The following is a 20538-nucleotide window of genomic DNA, read 5'->3' on the forward strand; positions in this document are numbered from 1 at the left end:
GCAATCTCCTCCAAACCAGAAGCAATATCAAAATGAAAACTCAACATATCACCCAAATGAGAGTTTATCATTATTTAATTTAAAGTTCTTGGACTATATTAAAAGTTGGGATGATCAGCAAAACTGAACCCACCAGTAATACTAAAAATAGCAAACATGCCAATTGACTCTATTGGTGCCCATAACCGACTTACTAAAAAATAGTAAGTGTGAAAGAATTAACCCATAAAGGCTCATAAAAGAGTGTTATGAATTGGGGGCTTAAAAAGGGAACATTACACTTTCAAAATAATAGTGATATTCTTGCCTATCAAATAAATGATTATTATAATTTTTCATATAAGTCAAATTAATTTGATATTTATATCAAGCATAAAGTTTTCCACTTATCGACTACTATATACATTTTCCAATAAATAGATAATAAATTATACACATACTAATGCGTATACCTTGAACAACAATAAAATTGGTACTCTTAAATATCAACAATAATTCCTACACCTTATAATTATATCTACAATATTAGGGTAAACCAAGCTTGACCAAATTAGGAATGGTTCAATCCTTACCCTTGGTCTAATATTTGATTAGAAAAAGTCACCATATCACTATTATAATTACCAAATCTATAAGCGATCTTATGAAGAAGGATAATGACTTAAATAATCCACTATGACAAGGTCGATTAAAAGGCCTTAGGACTCAATGTTTGTTGCATGCGAGTTATAATTTTTTTTAATGGAATTAAATTAAACAAGAGTTGTGATACAGTTGGAGTCCCTACCATTTGCTAGGAACTAGTTATTTATTGTTTTTTGTGAGAATAATGAATTGCTTCATGTGATTTCATAAAGAGCTTAGCAATTGATGTTATGTGGTTTGTGATAGTTTTTTAGGTCTTTATGTTCTAACAAGAATTGAGGTGACAAGAATGTGTTTAAAAGCTATCATAATATCACATATATAGAATTAGGATGTGCATTAAGTTATTGCAATAGAACATCTTGACCTCAAGCTAATTTATGAAGGTAGGACTTATTATCCATATAATCAACATAGATAACATATTTAAAAGATCAATCATAAGAAGTTATCATTCATGTCCATGCTATCCTTGATGGGCACTAGTTATTAAAAATTTGTGATGAAAACATGTGCTAGATTTATATAAGCATAGAGTAAACAAATGAGTTACACTAGTATCTTAGAAGCTTGCATAAATGTACTAATAAGTCTTACAAAATATAATTATTTTATTTTATGCGTTTAAGAGTTATTTTATTTTATTTATATTATTTAATAAAAAGTTAGTTTTATTTATTTATATAATACTTATTTTTCCCTTAAGAACTAATGTGTACTTTTATTTATTTTTTAAATATGTTAACTATGCTTTAATTGTTTAAATTTTTATTTACATATTTACCATATAAAAATTATAATGATTCTACTATAAGAACACCTATAACATAATACCAACTTGTAAAATTAATGTTTAAAATTTACAATTAAAAATAGAGAGTCAAATTTACAATAAATACATTTAATTATTTACATATTTCTTGATTCATAAGACCAACTCTTGTCCAAATTTTAAAATAATCAAAATTAAAACTAATAATTTAAAAATTACAATAAAAGTGGACAATTAAATTAAAGTTAAAAATTTATAATAAAAAAATAGACTCTAAATTTATAATAGAAAAATGGACCGTGAAATGTATATTAAAAAATGCACAATATATTAAAAAATGGGCTGTAAAATTTAATATTATAACAAATTTTAATTTTATACAATTAAATTAGTTAAAAATGCAACATTACATAAATAATTCAAAGATAAAATTATAAAATTATGAACAAAATAATGAATCCCTATAATATGTCAAGTTATATCAATCCCTATAATATATTTATTTAAGTTTACATCTATTTTTCAGTTTCATTATCAATCTATGTTCATAATATTTTTTCCCCATACTATTTGATATCATCAGTTTTTTAATTTACAAGGAAAGTTGTTGAGAGCTTTTCTCTAAATATTTTATTTTTAAACTAAATTAATTAATTTTGGTTTCCTAATAACCACATAAAAATAAAAATTATAATAAAATAATAAAAATAATCTTAAAATATGTACACACAAAATTAAAAATTATTTTCTTAAGATAAATGTGTAAAATTTAGATGGAATGGAGAACATGAAATACAGTCATGAAGAGGACAAAATAAAAAAATTCTAATCATAATAATAATAAAAATTTTGGACCAAAATTAAAGTTAATAATAATATTTCAAATGCACTCGGTACTGTATAATTTAATGACTAACTAAATGCAAATGCAAAGCACAGAAAGCAAAAAAAATTAAAAAATATTTGCGGCCCTAAAAAAATACACCCTGTTCTGTACGATTTAATTATTAACTAAATGCACGACAAAGAAAACAATAGAGACATGTGAATGGTTACGTGTGCGCACCAGAGAAGAATTTATGGGTAAAACATTAGGTTAGAATTTATTTGCTTGATTTGGATTGGTGGAATCTTTTTATTTTACAATTACAAATAGAAAAATCTAATAAACTCCAGTAAAATATAACAGACCAATCAGAAAATAAGAAAAGTTTTAGTTGATATATTATGTAATGCACAATTTTTTAAGGCAAAAAGTATTTGAAAAAATTAGTGCAACGAAAACATAGGCAGAGACTAATAATTCTCACACCGAATTGCCATCCCTAGTTTTTCTTTTTATAACAACTATTGTTCGCTAAAGAATATACTCGCAAAGGAAGAAAGTGCATTTAAAACCTGCATCTATATCTGCCTTTCCTCCCTTTGACATTCACATCTATTGGCTACTGCCAATAGTATAGAGATTGTTGATAAAGGTGGAGCTACAAATTCCACAATCAATAATGCGTCACCCTCACAACTATCCTAACATGAACCCTTTTTTCTTGTTGAAAGACCCACCCACATGGTTATGGCAGCCTATGGATGTGCTCGACATACCAGAGGGATTGATCAAAGCATCGTGTGCTTTCTTCTATCTATTTAATCATTTATTATCTCCTTTTTTTCTTCTTCAATTATTCAAATTCTTCTATATAAAAAGTAATATCACAGATCCAATACATGCTTGGTTGACAGTCGATACTAAGCATGGTAGGTTCACAGATTTGTACATTCATATATCGTTGTATTCACAAGACCACTGAAAGTCATCAAGCATCATCAGATAATGGCCTCACACCAAAAACTCAAACTAACCTGGAGAAAATTTACCTGGAATCATAAGCACACAAAATCGAGCCAGTAACCAGGAAAGTAGTGGTTACATTGCCTGTAAGATTAGAGGTAGTGGAAAGTTTTTTGTTTTTTTTTAATTGGGAACGGTATGGGTTCTTATTCTCGATTGATATATGCATACACTTACATGGAAAATATAATCATTCCCGGAGGATGGGATGATTGGGGGTTCAGTTGAAAGGCACGGGAGCATTGATTATGGAGGATACAAGTGCTATGGACTAGGTGCCAACACTATAGATAGAGTGAAATGGTCTCGAGAACTTTCAGATCAAGAAGTCCAACCATTTTTAGGTTTAAGTTTCATTGATGGAGTTGAATGGCTTCATGAGTTTGAATGTCTGTGATGTTCAACAACAAAATTATTCAATAGCAAGTAACATGATGGAGAAATTTAAGTTTATGGCACCGGGACATACAGGTGGTCACAACGTTTGTTGAGGCGATAACACGAGACTCAACCATTCTAAGCATCATGCCTTGTCCTATGGATTCCTATATACCTTGCTAATTTAATGTAGTTTGAAAATGCTCTGTGTATCTTAGTTATATGAGATACTTTACACATATTCTATTTTATAAAGTGCAATTAATGTTTATTTAAGTTGGCAAAAAGTTGTATTTCTTATACTGGATGATTCTACACTAAATCATAATGTTTTCTAGTTTGATTAGTGATTTTTTCTTAGTTTATATTTTAAGTTTAATTTATTATTGAAAATCTAATATCATTAGAAACTTCTTGTAGAACATTTTTTAAATAAATTTTCATCTATATGTTTAGTTTTTCCCACACAATTATTTTACACAATAATGGTTCATCTCGTTCATACTCAAAACCCAATACATAAACAAATACATATAATGAACAATCTCAATTTATCATATGCTCCCTCTATGAATCTAATCAAATGAAATTTGTTGTAGATAATACCAGATTAAATGTATAGATGAGGATCTTAAACAAATAAATAAACAAGGATCTCGTTTGTGCCCGTAAAAGTGATTAGCATAGCCTAATCTATAATTAGATCGCAATTTACTGGGAGGGTGGTTAAGTAGATTTCTTTTTGTTTATCTGTGGTCTTACCACAATTTTCTAGAAATAAGAAATGGTTTAGCAAGTAGCCACACAAAAAGCTCAGCTTTATCAAATGTGATGGCACTTTTTTCCTAGAATTAAATATTAGCAACCAATTTAATAGATTAAATATTAGGTTGAAATCATTTATAAGATATAATGTTATTAAAAATTAAATGTCAATCTCTATAATCTATTGGTACAGGAGCACCCAGGGTAACAAACAATCAACACCAACCAAAAAATGACTTCTCCAAGTCTTGGTTTGTTTTCGGTTTTGTTTTGGCATCTCTCTGCTTAATCTTTGCATTGTTTCATTTTCACCTCTAAAAATTGATATTAATGATGAAATTGGCTGTAATTATTTTTGAGCTATTTGGAGCTATGATTTTGGAGTAACCTTCATTGATTGATTTGGCATTACCTTATACCTGCATAAGCCAAATTTCACAGTTCGTTCCTGCCTGCGCCAATAAAAGCTTTGAAACAGAGTATGGAAAGCTATGGAAGCATAGACAGGGCATGCGAACTGTCTGACCAAATGCCTCAAAGAGACATTGTCTCTTAGACTTCAATGATGACAGGATACTTACAAAATGGGCTTGTCAAAAAGGCCTTGAGAATTTTAAGATAATGTAGTTGTGTGCAATGCCAGATTCGACAACTTTTCTACCGTATTACCAGCCTGTGCCCAAAACAGGGGTTTTGGACTAGGGAATAGATCAGAGTGGATTTTTATGGATGTTGTTCGATAGATGTGGAAGCATAGATTCGGCACGTATGCCTCAAAGAATCATTATGATTGCAGAATATGCAGAGAATGGCCATGTCGAAAAGGCTTTAAAAACTGTCAAACAAGTTTATGTTTTAAAATTTAAAATAAATGATCATTCGACTTCAAGTGTGCAGCAGATAGCAGAAATATGATTTGTCTTGTATGTTTGCAAAGAAATGATTAAAGGAGGAGTTGCATATTTAAATAATGTAGAAGAGGATTCGAAAAAAATGAAAAAGTGAAACGTTGGAAATCAGAAAATCTGAAAAGACTTGGAAATATGAATCGATGCAAAATTGAAGAGTAATGCGATATAGTTAGAGAAGAACAGTGGCAGCGATAAGAGAGGAGAGCTACGAGCCAATAGTGTGCGTGTGGGGCATTGGGCCAAGAATGAGAAGTGGCCTGCATAGAGAAAGAGTAGAATCTGCATTGAGAAAAGAGAAGGCTAAGGGGCTGCATAGGAGTAGATGTTGACATATGGATCAGTTAGGATTTGAACGTAGGACCTTCTATATGCTGTTGGAGTGCTCTACCACTGAGCTACTGGCCCCTCTTGGACCAGTCCATCATCGGTCCGGGGGTGGCTTATTTCCAACACCAACACCCCCCTTTAAGACACACCTCTCATGTGCTTGGGGCTCCTAACCTGGCCCTGGCTCTGATACCATGTTGAGACATGGACCAGCTAGGACTCGAACCTAGGACCTTCCATGCGCTGCTGGAGTGCTCTACCACTGAGCTACTGGCCCCTCTTGTACCAGTCTTCTCCAGTGATGGAAGAGCCCTAAAGTGGAGATGTCCAAGTCTTATGTGTTAAAGTTCGTTGGAGCTGGAAGAATAGTGAATAAGAGCTTGAACGGGGAGAGTGGAGAGTTTATACAAACTCTCGTGTCGATTTTCAATCACAAGACCAGTCTTGATGCTGGAGTTCTTAGGCCAAGCAAGAACTCTTCCTTCAAAAAATGCAATTTGATAGCCCTTATCCTCCAAGGTTGAAATAGGCACAAGGTTTCTCTTGATCCCCGGCACGAATAACACATCACTTAGTTGTAGAGAAACTTCGGATTCAAGGTTTAGAGATGTGGCCCCAAATCCTCTTACAGAATAGCATGCATCATCCCCAATAATAACTTGAAGATTTGACTCCACCAAATCAGAAAGGTGCTCTCGATAGCCGGTGATATGTCTAGAGGCTCCACAATCAATCAACCAAGTATCACTGTCTGTAGGAACATTGCTAGATAATGTTGATATGAAAAGAAAACCATTGGAGTTATCTTCAACCTCCTTCTGAGATGAGACTGTTAGGAATCCCACAGATACTGAGAGGGGGGGGGGGGGTGAATCAGTATCTAACCGGTAATTAGAATTTCTTATCTTAAACATGCACAACATATTATAACAGTGTACCGGTATGTAAGAAATAATGTAATATACAGAATTAAGAACATCCACATGAAAAGCACACCATAACACAAGGATTTAATGAGGAAACCCGGTGTGGGAAAAACCTCGGTGGGATTTGTGACCCACAATATTCACTCGCTGGCCAATAGGAGAATATTACTTACAATAGGGGCCTGCACATGCAGGAAGGCCAACTGCCTAGAGCTCACTGCTCAATGGAAAGTCTCACTGACTTACAATGTGAATTATACAAATCCAATATCTTGTATTGCTTTACAATAGCATCTATAATGCCTAATCCAGCACCGGTTGCTGCTCTGCTTCTTACATAAACCCTTCAACCTATATTTCGCATAATAGGTCTGCCTTAATATTTCGCATACATCACTTTGTTCACTTACTTCCTTACTTACAAAATGTCTACAATGATCTCTTTTATATATAAGAGTCATTTTACAACATGCCAAGTCGGCTTACAAAGTTTTTACAATAATAAACAAAATATAATATAACAAAATCCTGTCGGCCTTTGTGCCGGTATACTTCCTTTCTTTGTGCCGGTGCCGGTGTCCTGAGTGCCGGTGTAGAGTGTGATCTGCTGATGCCGGTGCACTAACTTGTCGGTGTAATGCTTTGCCGGTATAATGCCTTGCCGAAGCCATAGGATTGCAAGGTTGCCATCAATGACAAAACCTTCAATCACCTACAATGTCTCATTGGAGTGTGCATATGCCAACAATCTCCCCCTTTGGCATTGATGGCAACACTCATGAGAAATTTCAAAAGTGTATCCAAAAATTATCCAAAAATGTGTGTGCTCCCCCTGAGCATATGATTCCTGTGATGTTGAATTTTCTCATCCCACTACTCCCCCTTTGGTATCAATGACAAAGGTTGTCAAGATGTCAGTTGATGATTTGGTCTTGTCAAACAATCCTTTGCAAAGTGACCAAACTTATCACACCTAAAACACTGGATGCAAGAGAGATCTTTCTTCTTCCTAGAATCAGATGCGGAATCTGATTTCAGATCTCTATTCCTTTTGAAGTTGCCCTTCTTCCAATGCTTACGTTTCTTGGTAGATTGAGTGGCAAGAACATGTGTATCTTCATTTTGAGAGCTTTTGATAATTCCACTAGCTATCAATCTTGATTCTTCTTGAACACAATCCGCATGGAGTCGATCAAACTTAGGTAATTTGGATCTTCCACTTATGCTTTGGATAAATGGCTCTCGTGAATAAGGAAGACCATTCAAGGCTAGCATGACAAGGTCTTTATCAATCACTTGATCCCCAATTGTGCTTAGTTGATCTCTCAATTCTGAAATTTTCATGAAGTAGATGATGACTAAATCTCCCTTTGCCATCTTTAATTGGTGAAGTTGTTGCCTCAAGGCAAGAGCCCTACTTACGTTGTTAATCTCATATAAGTCTTCCAAGGTCTTGAACATATTTCTTGTAGTTGTCATCTTGGAGATGAGAGGCACCAAGTGATCCCTCACAGAGTCGATTAATATCTTCTTTGCTTTGATTACATTTTTCTTAAATTGAAGCTTCTCCTTATGATCTTCAGGCTCGGATAAATCCTTTTCCTCCACAAATTGAAGGTCATTTTCTTCAAGTGTAATTAGCACTTTAAACTTCCATGAGGTGAAGTTAGATGCGCCTTCAAGCCTATCTTCAACTTTAAGACCGTTCACCATTTTTGAAACTTAGTAGATATTTCTCGAAGGAGAGAGAGAGGAGAGAAAGCTTAGAAGTTGTAGAGAATCTGATCACGATCTTTCTTTCACCGTGGCTATGATACCATGTTAAATTTACGTGATCAGATTATATAGATAAAAAATTCACACAAAATGCATAGTGTATATCCTAAGAAAACCTTACTCTTGAAGGTGAAAAACCCAGCCAAGAAGTTCCTTATTATTTTATTGATACATAAGATGTTTATAAAATGAATTTGCCTCACTCCTTGAAGCTAGTATCAATTCAGTTCAACATACAATCTGCTAGGAATAAGTTTGATCTGCTATAGGAACTATCCACTCGCTGTCTATGATGCCATTGCCGTGTGTCTAGAAGATCTGTAGATAATGGATATATCGTAACAAGGAGGAACACGATCTATATGCTGACTATAAGGTTCGGACTGCTGAAGATAATAGATTGTTTGATGAACAAAGAACACAATCTATAGAATATTATCTGATATGCTTCAATGATTTGAATCGCTGTCTTGGAAGTGTGAGGAGGATCGAACTATATACCCATATCAACCAGCACGACTTCTCCAAAGTTGGCTCTTCTCAATCATCACGTCTCTCCACAATGCTAACTAACATGTCTTATGAGTTAGGTATTAGTTATGCAATATTAATGAATCACTTCATTAATTCGCTAATATAAATCAAGGGTCGGCATCATAGAATTCGAATTATATATTAAATGTGTAAGGCCGATTAGGCCATTCACACATTTGATGGCAAGTCGACCCTGTAGGATCCGACCGATGCTATACAACAACAGTAGAGAGGAGACAGAATTTGGGAAAAGAATTGCAGAGCTGAGAGGCCTTAGAATGGCCATTTTGTTTATGAATAGTGAATATGTATTAAATGCAAATTGATTTTATTTTGTTGCAAACTAAGTGTTAATTGACAGAGAGTCGTTGTGTGTTGTGAGATTCTAAATTGCAAAGTGGAGGGTTGTTATTTCACTTGCATCATTTATTAAGAATTCCAAAGTAATTAATTTAACATAGTAAATTGAATAACACAGTCACATAATTCAATCATATTATCATCAAAATTATATATTATATTTTTAATATCATTTATCATCAAGAGTTTTCAATACTTGTCTTTATCTTGAGCACTTGAAACAGTCATTCCCACTCTAAGAAGTCTTCAATGGTCTTGGCCCTTATGACTATGACACATCTAGGAAGAACAAAGTGTATCACGTCTCTCTACACAAGTGCTGGTTCCATTAGGAACAATGTTCAACGCAAGTGTCACTACCCAAGTCTTATCGAAGACGGTCTCCAATGCATATTGTACCTAGATTGGACACACATTACGTGCCCCCTGTTGACAATATTATCATTGATATCAAAAACAAAATTTACTATCATTAAAAAGATTGTTGGAAAAGTTGTCGTTGATATCAAGTAAGAATATCACATTTTTTGTGGCAAAGTTGCCAAAGAAGAGATTGTTGATAGCAAAAGATCAATGAACTTATAAGATATGTGTTGTGCGCACACTTTTTTAACATAAACAAGCTTATAACTTGAAGCTACATTGCAGTTGTAGGCCAAGTATTTTACGTGGCTCTGATAAAAATATAGAGACTTGGAGAAGTGAATGCTGAGACTTCATGAAGAACAAACAATAATAACCTAAAGTTAAAATGAAGATAATATTTTCAGGAGAAAATCACTGAAGGAATTGATTGAATCATTATGATGTTGACTAACCACTTTGTTCAAAGGCAATCATGCGAATATGTTTTAGATCACTCAAGAATTGTTTGTAATTAAGAAGAACGTGAATTACTAAGAGCAGCAATAACCACATCTCAGAAGGCAGCGATTATTTCATAAAGACAACAATCTATTTAAAGCAATAATTAATATCGCTAATGGGCAGTGATCTTATGTTCAAAAGCATCATAAGAGTGCAGCGATTTAATTAAAAGACCAAGGATTAGCGATGGGAGTCTTTGTTAGCCTAGCAGAAATAACAATCTGGAATCTCTGTTAGCAGCAGATAGAAAAAAGAATGTAAAGAATGGCAATCTGAATATAATTTGTATTCCAATAAAAAAACTTTACATTCAAAATAAAATAAACAAGCAGATATAAAGAGGAGGCAAAAACAATTGTAAACTGTTATACAAAACTGTCGGAGCAGAAAAACCTAATAAATAAACTAATGAAAAATTAATCTAAATAAAACTAAACCTGTGAAGAGAACTAAACCCTTGAAGAGTTATTAACATCCCCCCCTTAAACTGAAGGGGTTAAGCCGAGCATTTCTCTGAACTTCTCAAACTTTTCTCTGCCCAAAGCCTTGGTAAGAATATCTGCTGGTTGATCTGCAGTGGGGCAATATTTAAGGTATATGGTGCCATCTTTCACATAATGCCAAATCAAATGAAACTTTGTATTGATGTGCTTGGTGCGATCATGAAATACTGGATTTTTAGCCATTTTGATAGCAAATTGATTGTCAATGAAGAGTGGAGTTGATGAAATTTGTGGTGTCTGCAAGTCTTCAAGAATTCTTCGAAACCATAAGATTTCCCGAGTTGCTTCAAAGGCGGCCATATATTCAGCTTCGGAAGAAGAGGTAGCTGGAACAGATTGCTTTTTAGATCTCCGAGAGATGAGAGCAGATCCAAGATACATTAAATACCCGGATGTAGATTTTCCATCTGTAGAATCACCTGCATAATCGGAATCGGAATAGCCAACCAAAGAAAATTGGTTTGTCTTGGAGTATTTGAGCCCATAGTGCTGAGTACCTTGCAAATAGCGAAGAATGCGCTTGGCAGCTAACCAATAAGTTTCTGTAGGTTGTTGCATAAACCTTGAAAGAACTCCAACAGCAAAAGAGATATTCGGACGGGTAGTTGTAGCATAAATCAAACTACCAACAAGTTTCCTATAGATAGTTGCATCAACCAATGCTGAAGGGTCATCTGAAGAGAGCTTAAGATTTTGCTCCATAGGAGTACTAAGGGGTTTACAATCAGCCATGCCAAACTTATGCAAAAGTTCACCAATATATTTTTGTTGGGTGATAAAAATAAAATGAGGTGTTTGAATTACCTCAATACCCAAATAGTAATGAAGATGGCCCAAATCAGTCATATCAAAACCTTTCTTCAGTTGTTCTTTCACATTTTAAATATTATTCTCATCGGGACCAGCGATAAATAAATCATCCACATAAACAATAAGATAGACAATAATCTTATCAAGTTTTTTAACAAAAAGTGTGGCATCATCAAATTAAATGCTGGAAATTCAACTTTAAGAGATACTCAGTAAGTTTTTCATACCAGGCTCGAGGAGCTTGTTTCAAACCATATAATGATTTGACAAGCTTGCATACCTGATGTTCTTTTCCATTGACTGCATACCCATCTGGTTGAGTCATATAAACTGATTCTTTGAGATCACCATTTAAGAATGTTGTTTTAACATCCATTTGGTGAATTTTCCACCCATATTGAGCTGCAAGGGCCAACAAAGCACGAATGGTGGTCCATTTTGCTGTAGGTGCAAAGGTTTCATCATAATCTATCCCCTCCTTTTGAGCATAACCTTTGGCAACAAGTCGGGCTTTGTGTTTGTCAAGTGTACCATCTGCTTTATATTTATTCCTGAAAATCCACTTGCAGCCAATAGGTTTACAACCAAGTGGAGGATCAACCAACTGCCATGTGCCATTTTTCAAAAGAGCATCATACTCATCTTGCATAGCTTTCCTCCATACTGTAATATTTTTGGCTTCATTATAGGATGATGGTTCAGAGTCAATTATGAGATTGAGTTCACCAATGGCCTCCAAGTTATCTGCACTATTGGTTTGAGCTTGGAGCCTTGCTTTGTAAGAGCTTCTTGTACCTGTTTTACCTATTTCATCAGGTCTTAAATCTTTCAATGTTTGTTGGACTTGTTTTGCCCACTTATGAGAAGACTTTGGTTGCACAAAAGATGTGACCATTTCATTACTAGATGTTGTATTAGTGGTTAATAGTTCAGAGAGTTCAAGCTCATCATGATGGGCTTCTTCTTGGTCATTTATTGATGGAGCAACATGAATTAGATCACTTGGAGATATAGATTCTATATGTGGAATCGCACAAGAGTTTTCTATCAAAGGAGACAAATTTGTAATTGTATCAAGCTGTTTGAATTTACATTCATTATTTTCAGCAATGTTGGAGGTTTCAACAAATACAACATCACATGTAATAAAGAAAGTTTTGTTGACTTCATCATACAACCGATATGCTTTGAAAGATTTTGAATAACCGAGAAAAATACACTTAATACTGTGATGCTGTAACTTACTTCTTTTGTCCTTGGGAATTAAAGCATAGCAAGTGAAACCAAAAATGCGAAGATGTCGAACAGAAGAAGGATATCCAAACCACACTTCATATGGAATAGATTGGTGTAATGCAGATGATGGAGATCTATTACGAAGATAAACTGCAGTTCTTGCTGCTTCAGCCCAAAAATGTAATTTTATTCCTTTAAAATATAATATTGCACGAACCATATTCATGATAGTTCTATTCATTCGTTCAACAACACCGTTTTGTTGAGGAGTACCTGGAACAGTAAGATGATGTTGGATCTCATTTTGACGTAGATAGTCCTCAAAAACTAGAGAAGTAAATTCTGCACCATTATCTGTTCGAAGAGTACCAATTTGAGATTGAGCTTGTTTTTCAATCATAACACGAAACCTTTTAAAAATTTCAAAAGCTTCTGATTTTTGCTGCAAGAAATAAATCCAAGTCATGCGACTGTAATCATCAATAAACAACATGAAATACTTAGATCCTCCCACAGAATTTACTGGTAAAGGCCCACATAAATCAGAATGAATAAGCTGCAATTTTCTTTGTGCTCTCCAAGTGGAGTGAGGAAAAGAATTTCTATGTTGCTTGGCAAGAATACATGCTTCACATTTTTCAATTGTTTTAGGCAAAACAGGTAAGCCATCAACACCATGCTTTTGCAAGATATGAATGTTATGATAACCAATATGCCCAAGTCTTGCATGCCATAAAAGAACAGGAGATAGACTACCTTCTTCAGTAACATATGCAAAATTTTTAGAAAAAGAAGTGCCATTTAGTTTTAATAATCTCCCATCCTCACATCTAGTGAATACAATTTGATTATTTGATTGTTTTCTAACAACAACTTGCCCATCTTTTAGCAGAATAGAGTAGCCTTGTTGTCGAATCAATACTAGTGATAACAAATTACGTTGCAATTGAGGAATAAACAATACATCATGAAGCACAAAGTTTGAAAGATTAGGCAACTTAAATCGAATAGTTCCTTTTCCAATAGGTTTGAGACTTGATTTATCAGCTAAATAAATTGGACCACATACACTTTCATGAAATTCCTCAAAGTAATCATGCCGAAATGTCATATGTTGTGTGGCTCCAGTATCTAAGATCCAAAAATCATACCATGAGGAATTAGATGCAAAGTCAAAAACAGAAAGCACATATTGATCAACATCACTATCACAAGCAAATTGGGCTGCTCCTGGAATTTTATCATCTGAATGTTTCTCATCATTATAAACTTTTGTTTTATCTTTTTGCTTAAAAGTATTTTCTTTAAAACTTTCTAGCTTATCCCATGACAACTTGCATTCATGTGCTTCATGACTTCCTTTTCTACCACATCTTTTACAATATAAATGTTGCCTATCATTTTAATTATCATTTTTCCTCCATCGACCTCTACCTTTGCCTCTATCATTATAACCTCCTCTTGAAGAGCTCTTATTTAGAGGTTTTTCTTGGTGAGCAAAACAAACATTTTCATTAGTATTATCTATTTTCCTTCCAAAAGCTTTTTCACGTTCAGCCAACTTTTCAACCAATAAATCAAAAGTAATGGTTTTCAATTGGTTACTTGCTTGAAGGGACTCTAGATAAGTAGAATGTGTTGGAAGGAGTGCCTTAATAAAAGCAATGAGATAAATATCAACTTTCCCACCAGCAGCATTAACATCTTGTTTTATGGCTCTAATTTCAGAAGCCAAACTCATAACATCACCATTTTTTAATTCAAGATTGAACAATTTTAATTGTAACTGAATAAATTCTAATTCTGAATGAGAATCAAATAAATTTTTTAATTTGTCAAGGGCTTCCCAAGCAAATTTGCATCCCTGTATATGACGATATACATCTCCATTAACTGAATCTCTTATCAAAGCCAAGGCTTTTGAATTTTTATAATTCCAAATTTCTTTTTCTTTAAATCTGTTGGTTTTGTAGGTTGGGCATCTCCATCACATATTTTATACCATAAATTATTAAAAATTAATGTATTTTCCACTTTTCTATGCCATTCCAACCAAGTATCTTTTCCAGTTAATATTTCCCCAATCAATGAAACAATGGACTGCATTGTAAATTGAAAATAAATGTATATAGAATTTGTAGAGTTTGCAAATTTATAGGATTGCTCAAAATCTCTTGCCAAACTTTACCAAATATAACAAGATATAAAATTCTTGTACAAATAAATAAATTGATTTCACCTAAATCAATTTTTGTTTCCGTATTTTGATTCTGTAGAAAGCTACAATCTTCAAATGCTTCACATAAAAATATACTCCAAACTCCAAAAGCTCTGATACCACTGTTAGCCTAGCAGAAAATAACAATCTGGAATCTCTGTTAGCAGCAGATAGAAAAAAGAATGGAAAGAATGGCAATTTGAATATAATTTGTATTCCAATAAAAAAACTGTACATTCAAAATAAAATAAACAAGCAGATATAAAGAGGAGGCAAAAACAGTTGTAAACTGTTATACAAAACTGTCGAAACAGAAAAACCTAATAAATAAACTAATGAAAAATTAATCTAAATAAAACTAAACCCGTGAAGACTTATTAACAGTCTTAACTATATGACAGAGACTTCTTTGTTTAAAATCGGCGAAATTAGAATGGTCAAAGTCACTAAAAGAAATGTTAAGATGACACAAAACAAAGTTTATTCCATGAAGAGCATCGATGGACAATAACACAGTGATAAAGGATTTAAAAAGGAGGGCAGCGATTTATTAAGTCGAAGTGTTAGACGGCAGCAATGATAGCAATTAAGAATAAGGCAAATGTAATCGCATACATAATAAGAAGCAATGATGTTTAAAATGATAATGCAACGATTACAATTAAATAGTATGTATGCCATGATGTGATTGTTAACAGAATCTGAAAGCAATCAACCAATTAATAGTTCTACAAAAGTAGTCCGTCTTTCTCAGGTCGTGGAACCTAATGATCTAAGGAAAATAATGAGTATGAAGAGATTTTGGAAGATAGGCATGATGAGTGTGAAAAGAAAATATTTAATTCAAGAGAGATGCGATTATCCTTGAAAGGGAGAACTTCACCTTGTGTTAAGTTAACAAACTTTAAAAGCCAGCAGTTCATGAAGTGATACAATTTGTTTTGGAAATTAGATTTGTTTATAATTAATAAAGCTTTAAGAAGGTGTGATTATTGTTATCAAGTGATGCGATTTCATGAAATAATACAATCATTTTTAAGAAGTGAAATATTTATTGTTCGAAGTTGATTCAAAGAAAAGTAAAAAGGTTTGATTACTACCAAGAAGTAATTAGTCTTAAAATATCTATTGGAAAAACAAAAAAAGTTCTTATTATAAGAAGTAATTAGTTTATTGAAGAGGTATCACCAAGTTGGGATCCATCTATTTCTTGTGAGAAGGCATGTCTCTTTAAGAGGGAAATGCACAACTTATGACGTATATATAGATGATAATTGCAAAGTGGAGAGTAATGTGTGTTGGGTGTGGAGAAATATAAGAAGTCAGATTATTCAAGGAGAATAAATATGAATCAATGAAGCAAATAAACTGAAATATGTGGATGATATTAATTAAATAAAGAAGTTATCAAAAGGCATTTTTTTTAAATAAAAGGTATAGTTTGAAGGTATATAAGGAAGATTCAAATTATTTGTGAATGATGAGGATGTTCCTCAATGTAATACAGCTTTGATAAGAAGAACATGAGAAGATAAGATTGCAGGTTTTATGAGAAGGATAAAGGAGTTATATGGCAGATCTATATGAGGAGTTATAGATCATTTCATGGCAGATTTGAAAATCAAGTTGAGAGGAAGAATTATAGTATTAATTGTGAAGAATAGGATTTTGAATGAGGGGTTAGTGCCACCAGTGGGTTGATACCTACGAATTTGTAAAAGTAGTTTTCTATATATAAGGAAGCTATTTTACCATGGTTTTCTCCCATAAGGGTTTCCACATATATATCTTGTGTTCTACTTGTGTTACATGGTAATTAAATTTCATGTAAATGTTTATATTAAATGAATATGTTTTGGGATTAATAATATGCTTTTGTCATTAAGTTGAAAAAGTAAAAGTTTAACGTTATACTAAGTCACCCCTCCCCCCTTTCAGTATAACCATGTTCTCAACACCCCATTCTCCAAGTGTCCATAGCTAACAAAGCCACCATCTTCTTTCTTGACTGATCTCCATGCCCCCTTCCAAGTCTCACATAATGACCTGCATAACCTTTTAAGGATTAGTTTCCAAACCATCAAACCCTTTCAAAAAGCTCACTTTTAATCACCCTTTAATAAATATAATTATTCCTTTCTTTAAACAAAGTTTTTTTATAAACATTCTTTATTAATGTTTCTTTAAATCAAATCATTATAATATTCCTTATTTTTATCTCCATTTTTTAATTCTGGAAAGGTCTTGAAAAAAAAATCACTTAACAATGTCCCTCAAGCACTAATGTCCCTCAAGAGTGCTTGCACTACTCTTGATTCGTTGTCAGTGTTGTCATTCGAACTTCCATCTTCTTCTATTTTTTATTGAAGACTTTTTTTTCTTCACTTTCTATGACCATCTCTTGATTGTAGGCTTTGAAATAGGACGAGGGTGGTACTACATTTTTTTTTAATGACGTAAGTAAACCTTCAATGAGCAATCGCCTTTTTAGACCATCAGCCGATTCTATCTCCAATTTTACCAGCAATTCTTGAAGTCTATGATTATAAGCTCGTATATTTTCATACTTGCCTTGTTTTATATTGTAAATTTCTTCTACTATTTCATTATCACCATGAAGCAATTTAAACACTTTTGTCTATGTTAGCTTGTTAATACTGTAGAAGACTGTTTGCTGACACTCCTGTTTACCATCATTGATGCTTTGAAAGCACCCTTAACTTATTACATATTTAAAGATTTTAGCTTCTTGCGGTATATAGATTTTCCTTCATTGAGATGTCTTCTAGATTAAATTGTCTTTTTGGGTAAGATTCTTCTAAGTGAAACTGCAGGATAGCTATTCATGATCTGTTGCACATCATGTGTGCAGTCTTACTAATGTTTGTACTGCCTTGTGTTGAAGATGGCAAACGCTTAGAACAGAAGCAAAGAAACTCTTACAAAAACTTGTCAAAAGATTTCGATGGCGCTTTATATGCATGGGATTTCTGGCATTGGGAGCATCAGGCCTGAGTTGGCACTTTGAAAATGTTCAAACGTACTGGTTTTGGCACAGGTATCATACTTATTGCAAAAATTATGCTAAAGATAAAAACTTGGCTTTGGAAGTCCATAAGGACCATTTTTTATACTTCATAAGACACAGGTAACCAATTCTAACACAAAAACCCATATCTGAATTTTGCAGTTTATGGCATGTGAGTATCTATACATCATCCTTCTTTTTCTTGTGCTCAAGTTTCCCTGCAAGGGAAACTTATGAGCAAATCTCCAGCGACATCTCAAACACTCCAAACCTTAATGATACAGAAGAAACGGGATTGGCTAATCCAGGCGCTTAAACATCTTCCATGGCAATTATGCAAATTTTGTATTTTAGAAAATACCTCTACATTGTAACTTTCTTTTAGGTTACATTTAGGTAAATGTTCCTGGGAGAAATCATGATATAGTATGCAATTTCTTCATCTGCTATATTTTTTTCAGCTTTGAGGAAAAATATGGTTAGTATCAGCACCAAAGTTCTGGTTGTATTTTTTAATAGCCTTCCCAATTCTACGTGCGGAACAGCCAAAATGGGCAATCAAATCGAAAGGGACAGTATTTTGGCTGAAAAGATTTTCTGAAAGCTTCACAGATTTGTAGAAATGAAATTAAATCAAATGATTCTAATTACATTGCAAAACCCAATGGTGGGACAGCCATCTCAATCACCAAAAGGGGTTGGAATTTAGGACAGCATTGTTTCTTTATAATGGTTGGTTTCTCTTCTACTAATTTGGATGAAAAAATCCTTCTCAAAAACGTTTGAGGTAGTAAGAAAGAATTAAATAAGATATTTAGTAGCTATATTATTTTATATAATTATAAAGGCTTAATATTGATAAAAGAAAATAATAGTACAGAATCAGCAATCCTTGCTGAGTACATGCGGATGTTTTGTGGAGAGAAACTGATGTTAATCATAGAAAGACCTCAAAAACTGACAGTCGCTATAACAGTAGAAGGAAAGAATTCAATTAGAGAAAATACTGGGAGGCAGATTATTCTTGATGAGTTCTAGTGAAATTCACTGCCATGTACTGCCATTGACAACCGATGTCACCAAGTTTGTAATGGTCCTATGAACATTGCAGAGAGTATAGTGATGCTTATTTGATAGCCTCTAGGGGTAAAAATAGAGAACAAAAGAAACATTGCCATGAATTGTGTGGACGCAGCGTTGGAAAGCTAAGTTCTTTGAGTTAATCAACCACATGATATGCGGTTTGAGGGAGTGACCCATAAGCTACAATGGATACGTGGTTGCTTGGTTACTGCGGTTATGGTTCAGTTTTTGCTTATGTTATCCAGTTTTTACTTTTGTATCGTCTTTTAAAGGCTGTTGCTATGAATCAATGATATCAAGTTTTTGTTTGCTTCTTTCATTTTGGTATCAGAGCTTTTTTTATCTCTGCCTGTGATTGTGTTGTCATGGGAGATATTCTATGGGCTTAGGAATTCCTGAAAAAAGTATCCCCCAACAGTCATACTTCTGTTGACATTTGATATAAAGCCGAAGGAGGTATCTATAATGGAATCGATGATTGTAGGACGTGTGTAGAGTGGACTTGTTGAAAATGCTTTTGAAACTTTCGAGTAAATGCACTTGGAAGATAGAAGTAGTTGCAGGGAGATTGGTTTCGATTCAAGGAAATTCACTTGACAGCGGGTAACGCCAAATCCACAGCCCGCCATATGAGATAGAGACAAGCCACGTGAACAATTGGACAAAATACCTTGAAGAAATGTGGTCTTATGGAAATGCCATGGTTGATGCAGAATTTTACAAGATTTACTAGATTCACTATGGGGTCTATCTATTCCTCTATATGTTCATCTTACGTAGGCTGATTCAAACTCTCATTTTAACCATCTTCTTAATATCCATCTTTGATCCATGTATCTATTCTTTTACATGTGCATCTTCATACTATTCGATTTTAGTCTTAGAATGCACTATTTTTTTTCTATATTTTTTCTTTAGTTATTCTATATCTTTAAAATCTTTAAAATCCTTAAAATCTTTAAAAATCACAATTCTAGAATAATCAATTTTCTAAGTTAACGAATTCCAAATCTTATAACCTTTTACCTTCTCATTATGATATATTAAGATTATTTTTTAAGTTTTGAGATCTAGTTTAGATCACTTTTCAAGAAAACACATAAAATAAGCCTCACAATCAAGCCCTTAAATATGGAATAGAAATATATTTACCCATCCACCTTTAATAAGGTGTTTTTTCAACAACTTTTGAATAAGTATTTATATTAATAAAATAATAAATAATACTAATAGTCTGTGTCCAAAAGAATCAATCAAACTATGTACCATTCAACATACTTTTAACTCTTTCTATTAGGGCTTGTATATTTATTTTAAGAACTACATTTGATGAATAGTGTTGGAGATTGTTGTTGGCACAAGCTTGTATGGTTGTCATTGATGTCAAACCTGGTCATTTGGATGGATATTGGTTTGGATATGTTTTGTTAGACCTTGGTTATCTATATGGACATTAGTCCAAATACTTTTTTGGTGTTGGTTGTGTCATCCTATATTCAGGGTGGTTTGGAATGCTATTGGTGTCCTAATATGTTGTTAATTGTATTGTG

The 20538-nt window shown here is 33.4% G+C and overlaps 1 protein-coding gene across 8 annotated transcripts in view; it reads left to right on the top strand.

The window, feature by feature from the left end:
- The window catches only part of LOC131051999 (uncharacterized), a 156818-nt gene extending 138200 nt beyond the window's left edge, over positions 1 to 18618 (top strand). For 6 of the 8 annotated variants that reach the window (XM_059209632.1, XM_057986598.2, XM_057986599.2 and 3 more), the window contains 2 exons: positions 17783 to 17935; positions 18068 to 18618. In XM_059209632.1, the coding sequence (XP_059065615.1) occupies positions 17783 to 17935; positions 18068 to 18221 (307 nt within the window). In that variant the 3' untranslated portion in view covers positions 18222 to 18618. Of the gene's footprint in view, positions 1 to 17782; positions 17936 to 18067 lie in introns of those variants that run through there. The other 2 variants (XM_059209634.1, XM_059209635.1) reach the window with 1 other exon arrangement.
- The last annotated feature ends 1920 nt before the right edge of the window (positions 18619 to 20538 follow it).

The sequence above is a fragment of the Cryptomeria japonica genome, chromosome 8 (genome assembly GCF_030272615.1).
Source record: "Cryptomeria japonica chromosome 8, Sugi_1.0, whole genome shotgun sequence".
NCBI lineage: Eukaryota > Viridiplantae > Streptophyta > Pinopsida > Cupressales > Cupressaceae > Cryptomeria > Cryptomeria japonica.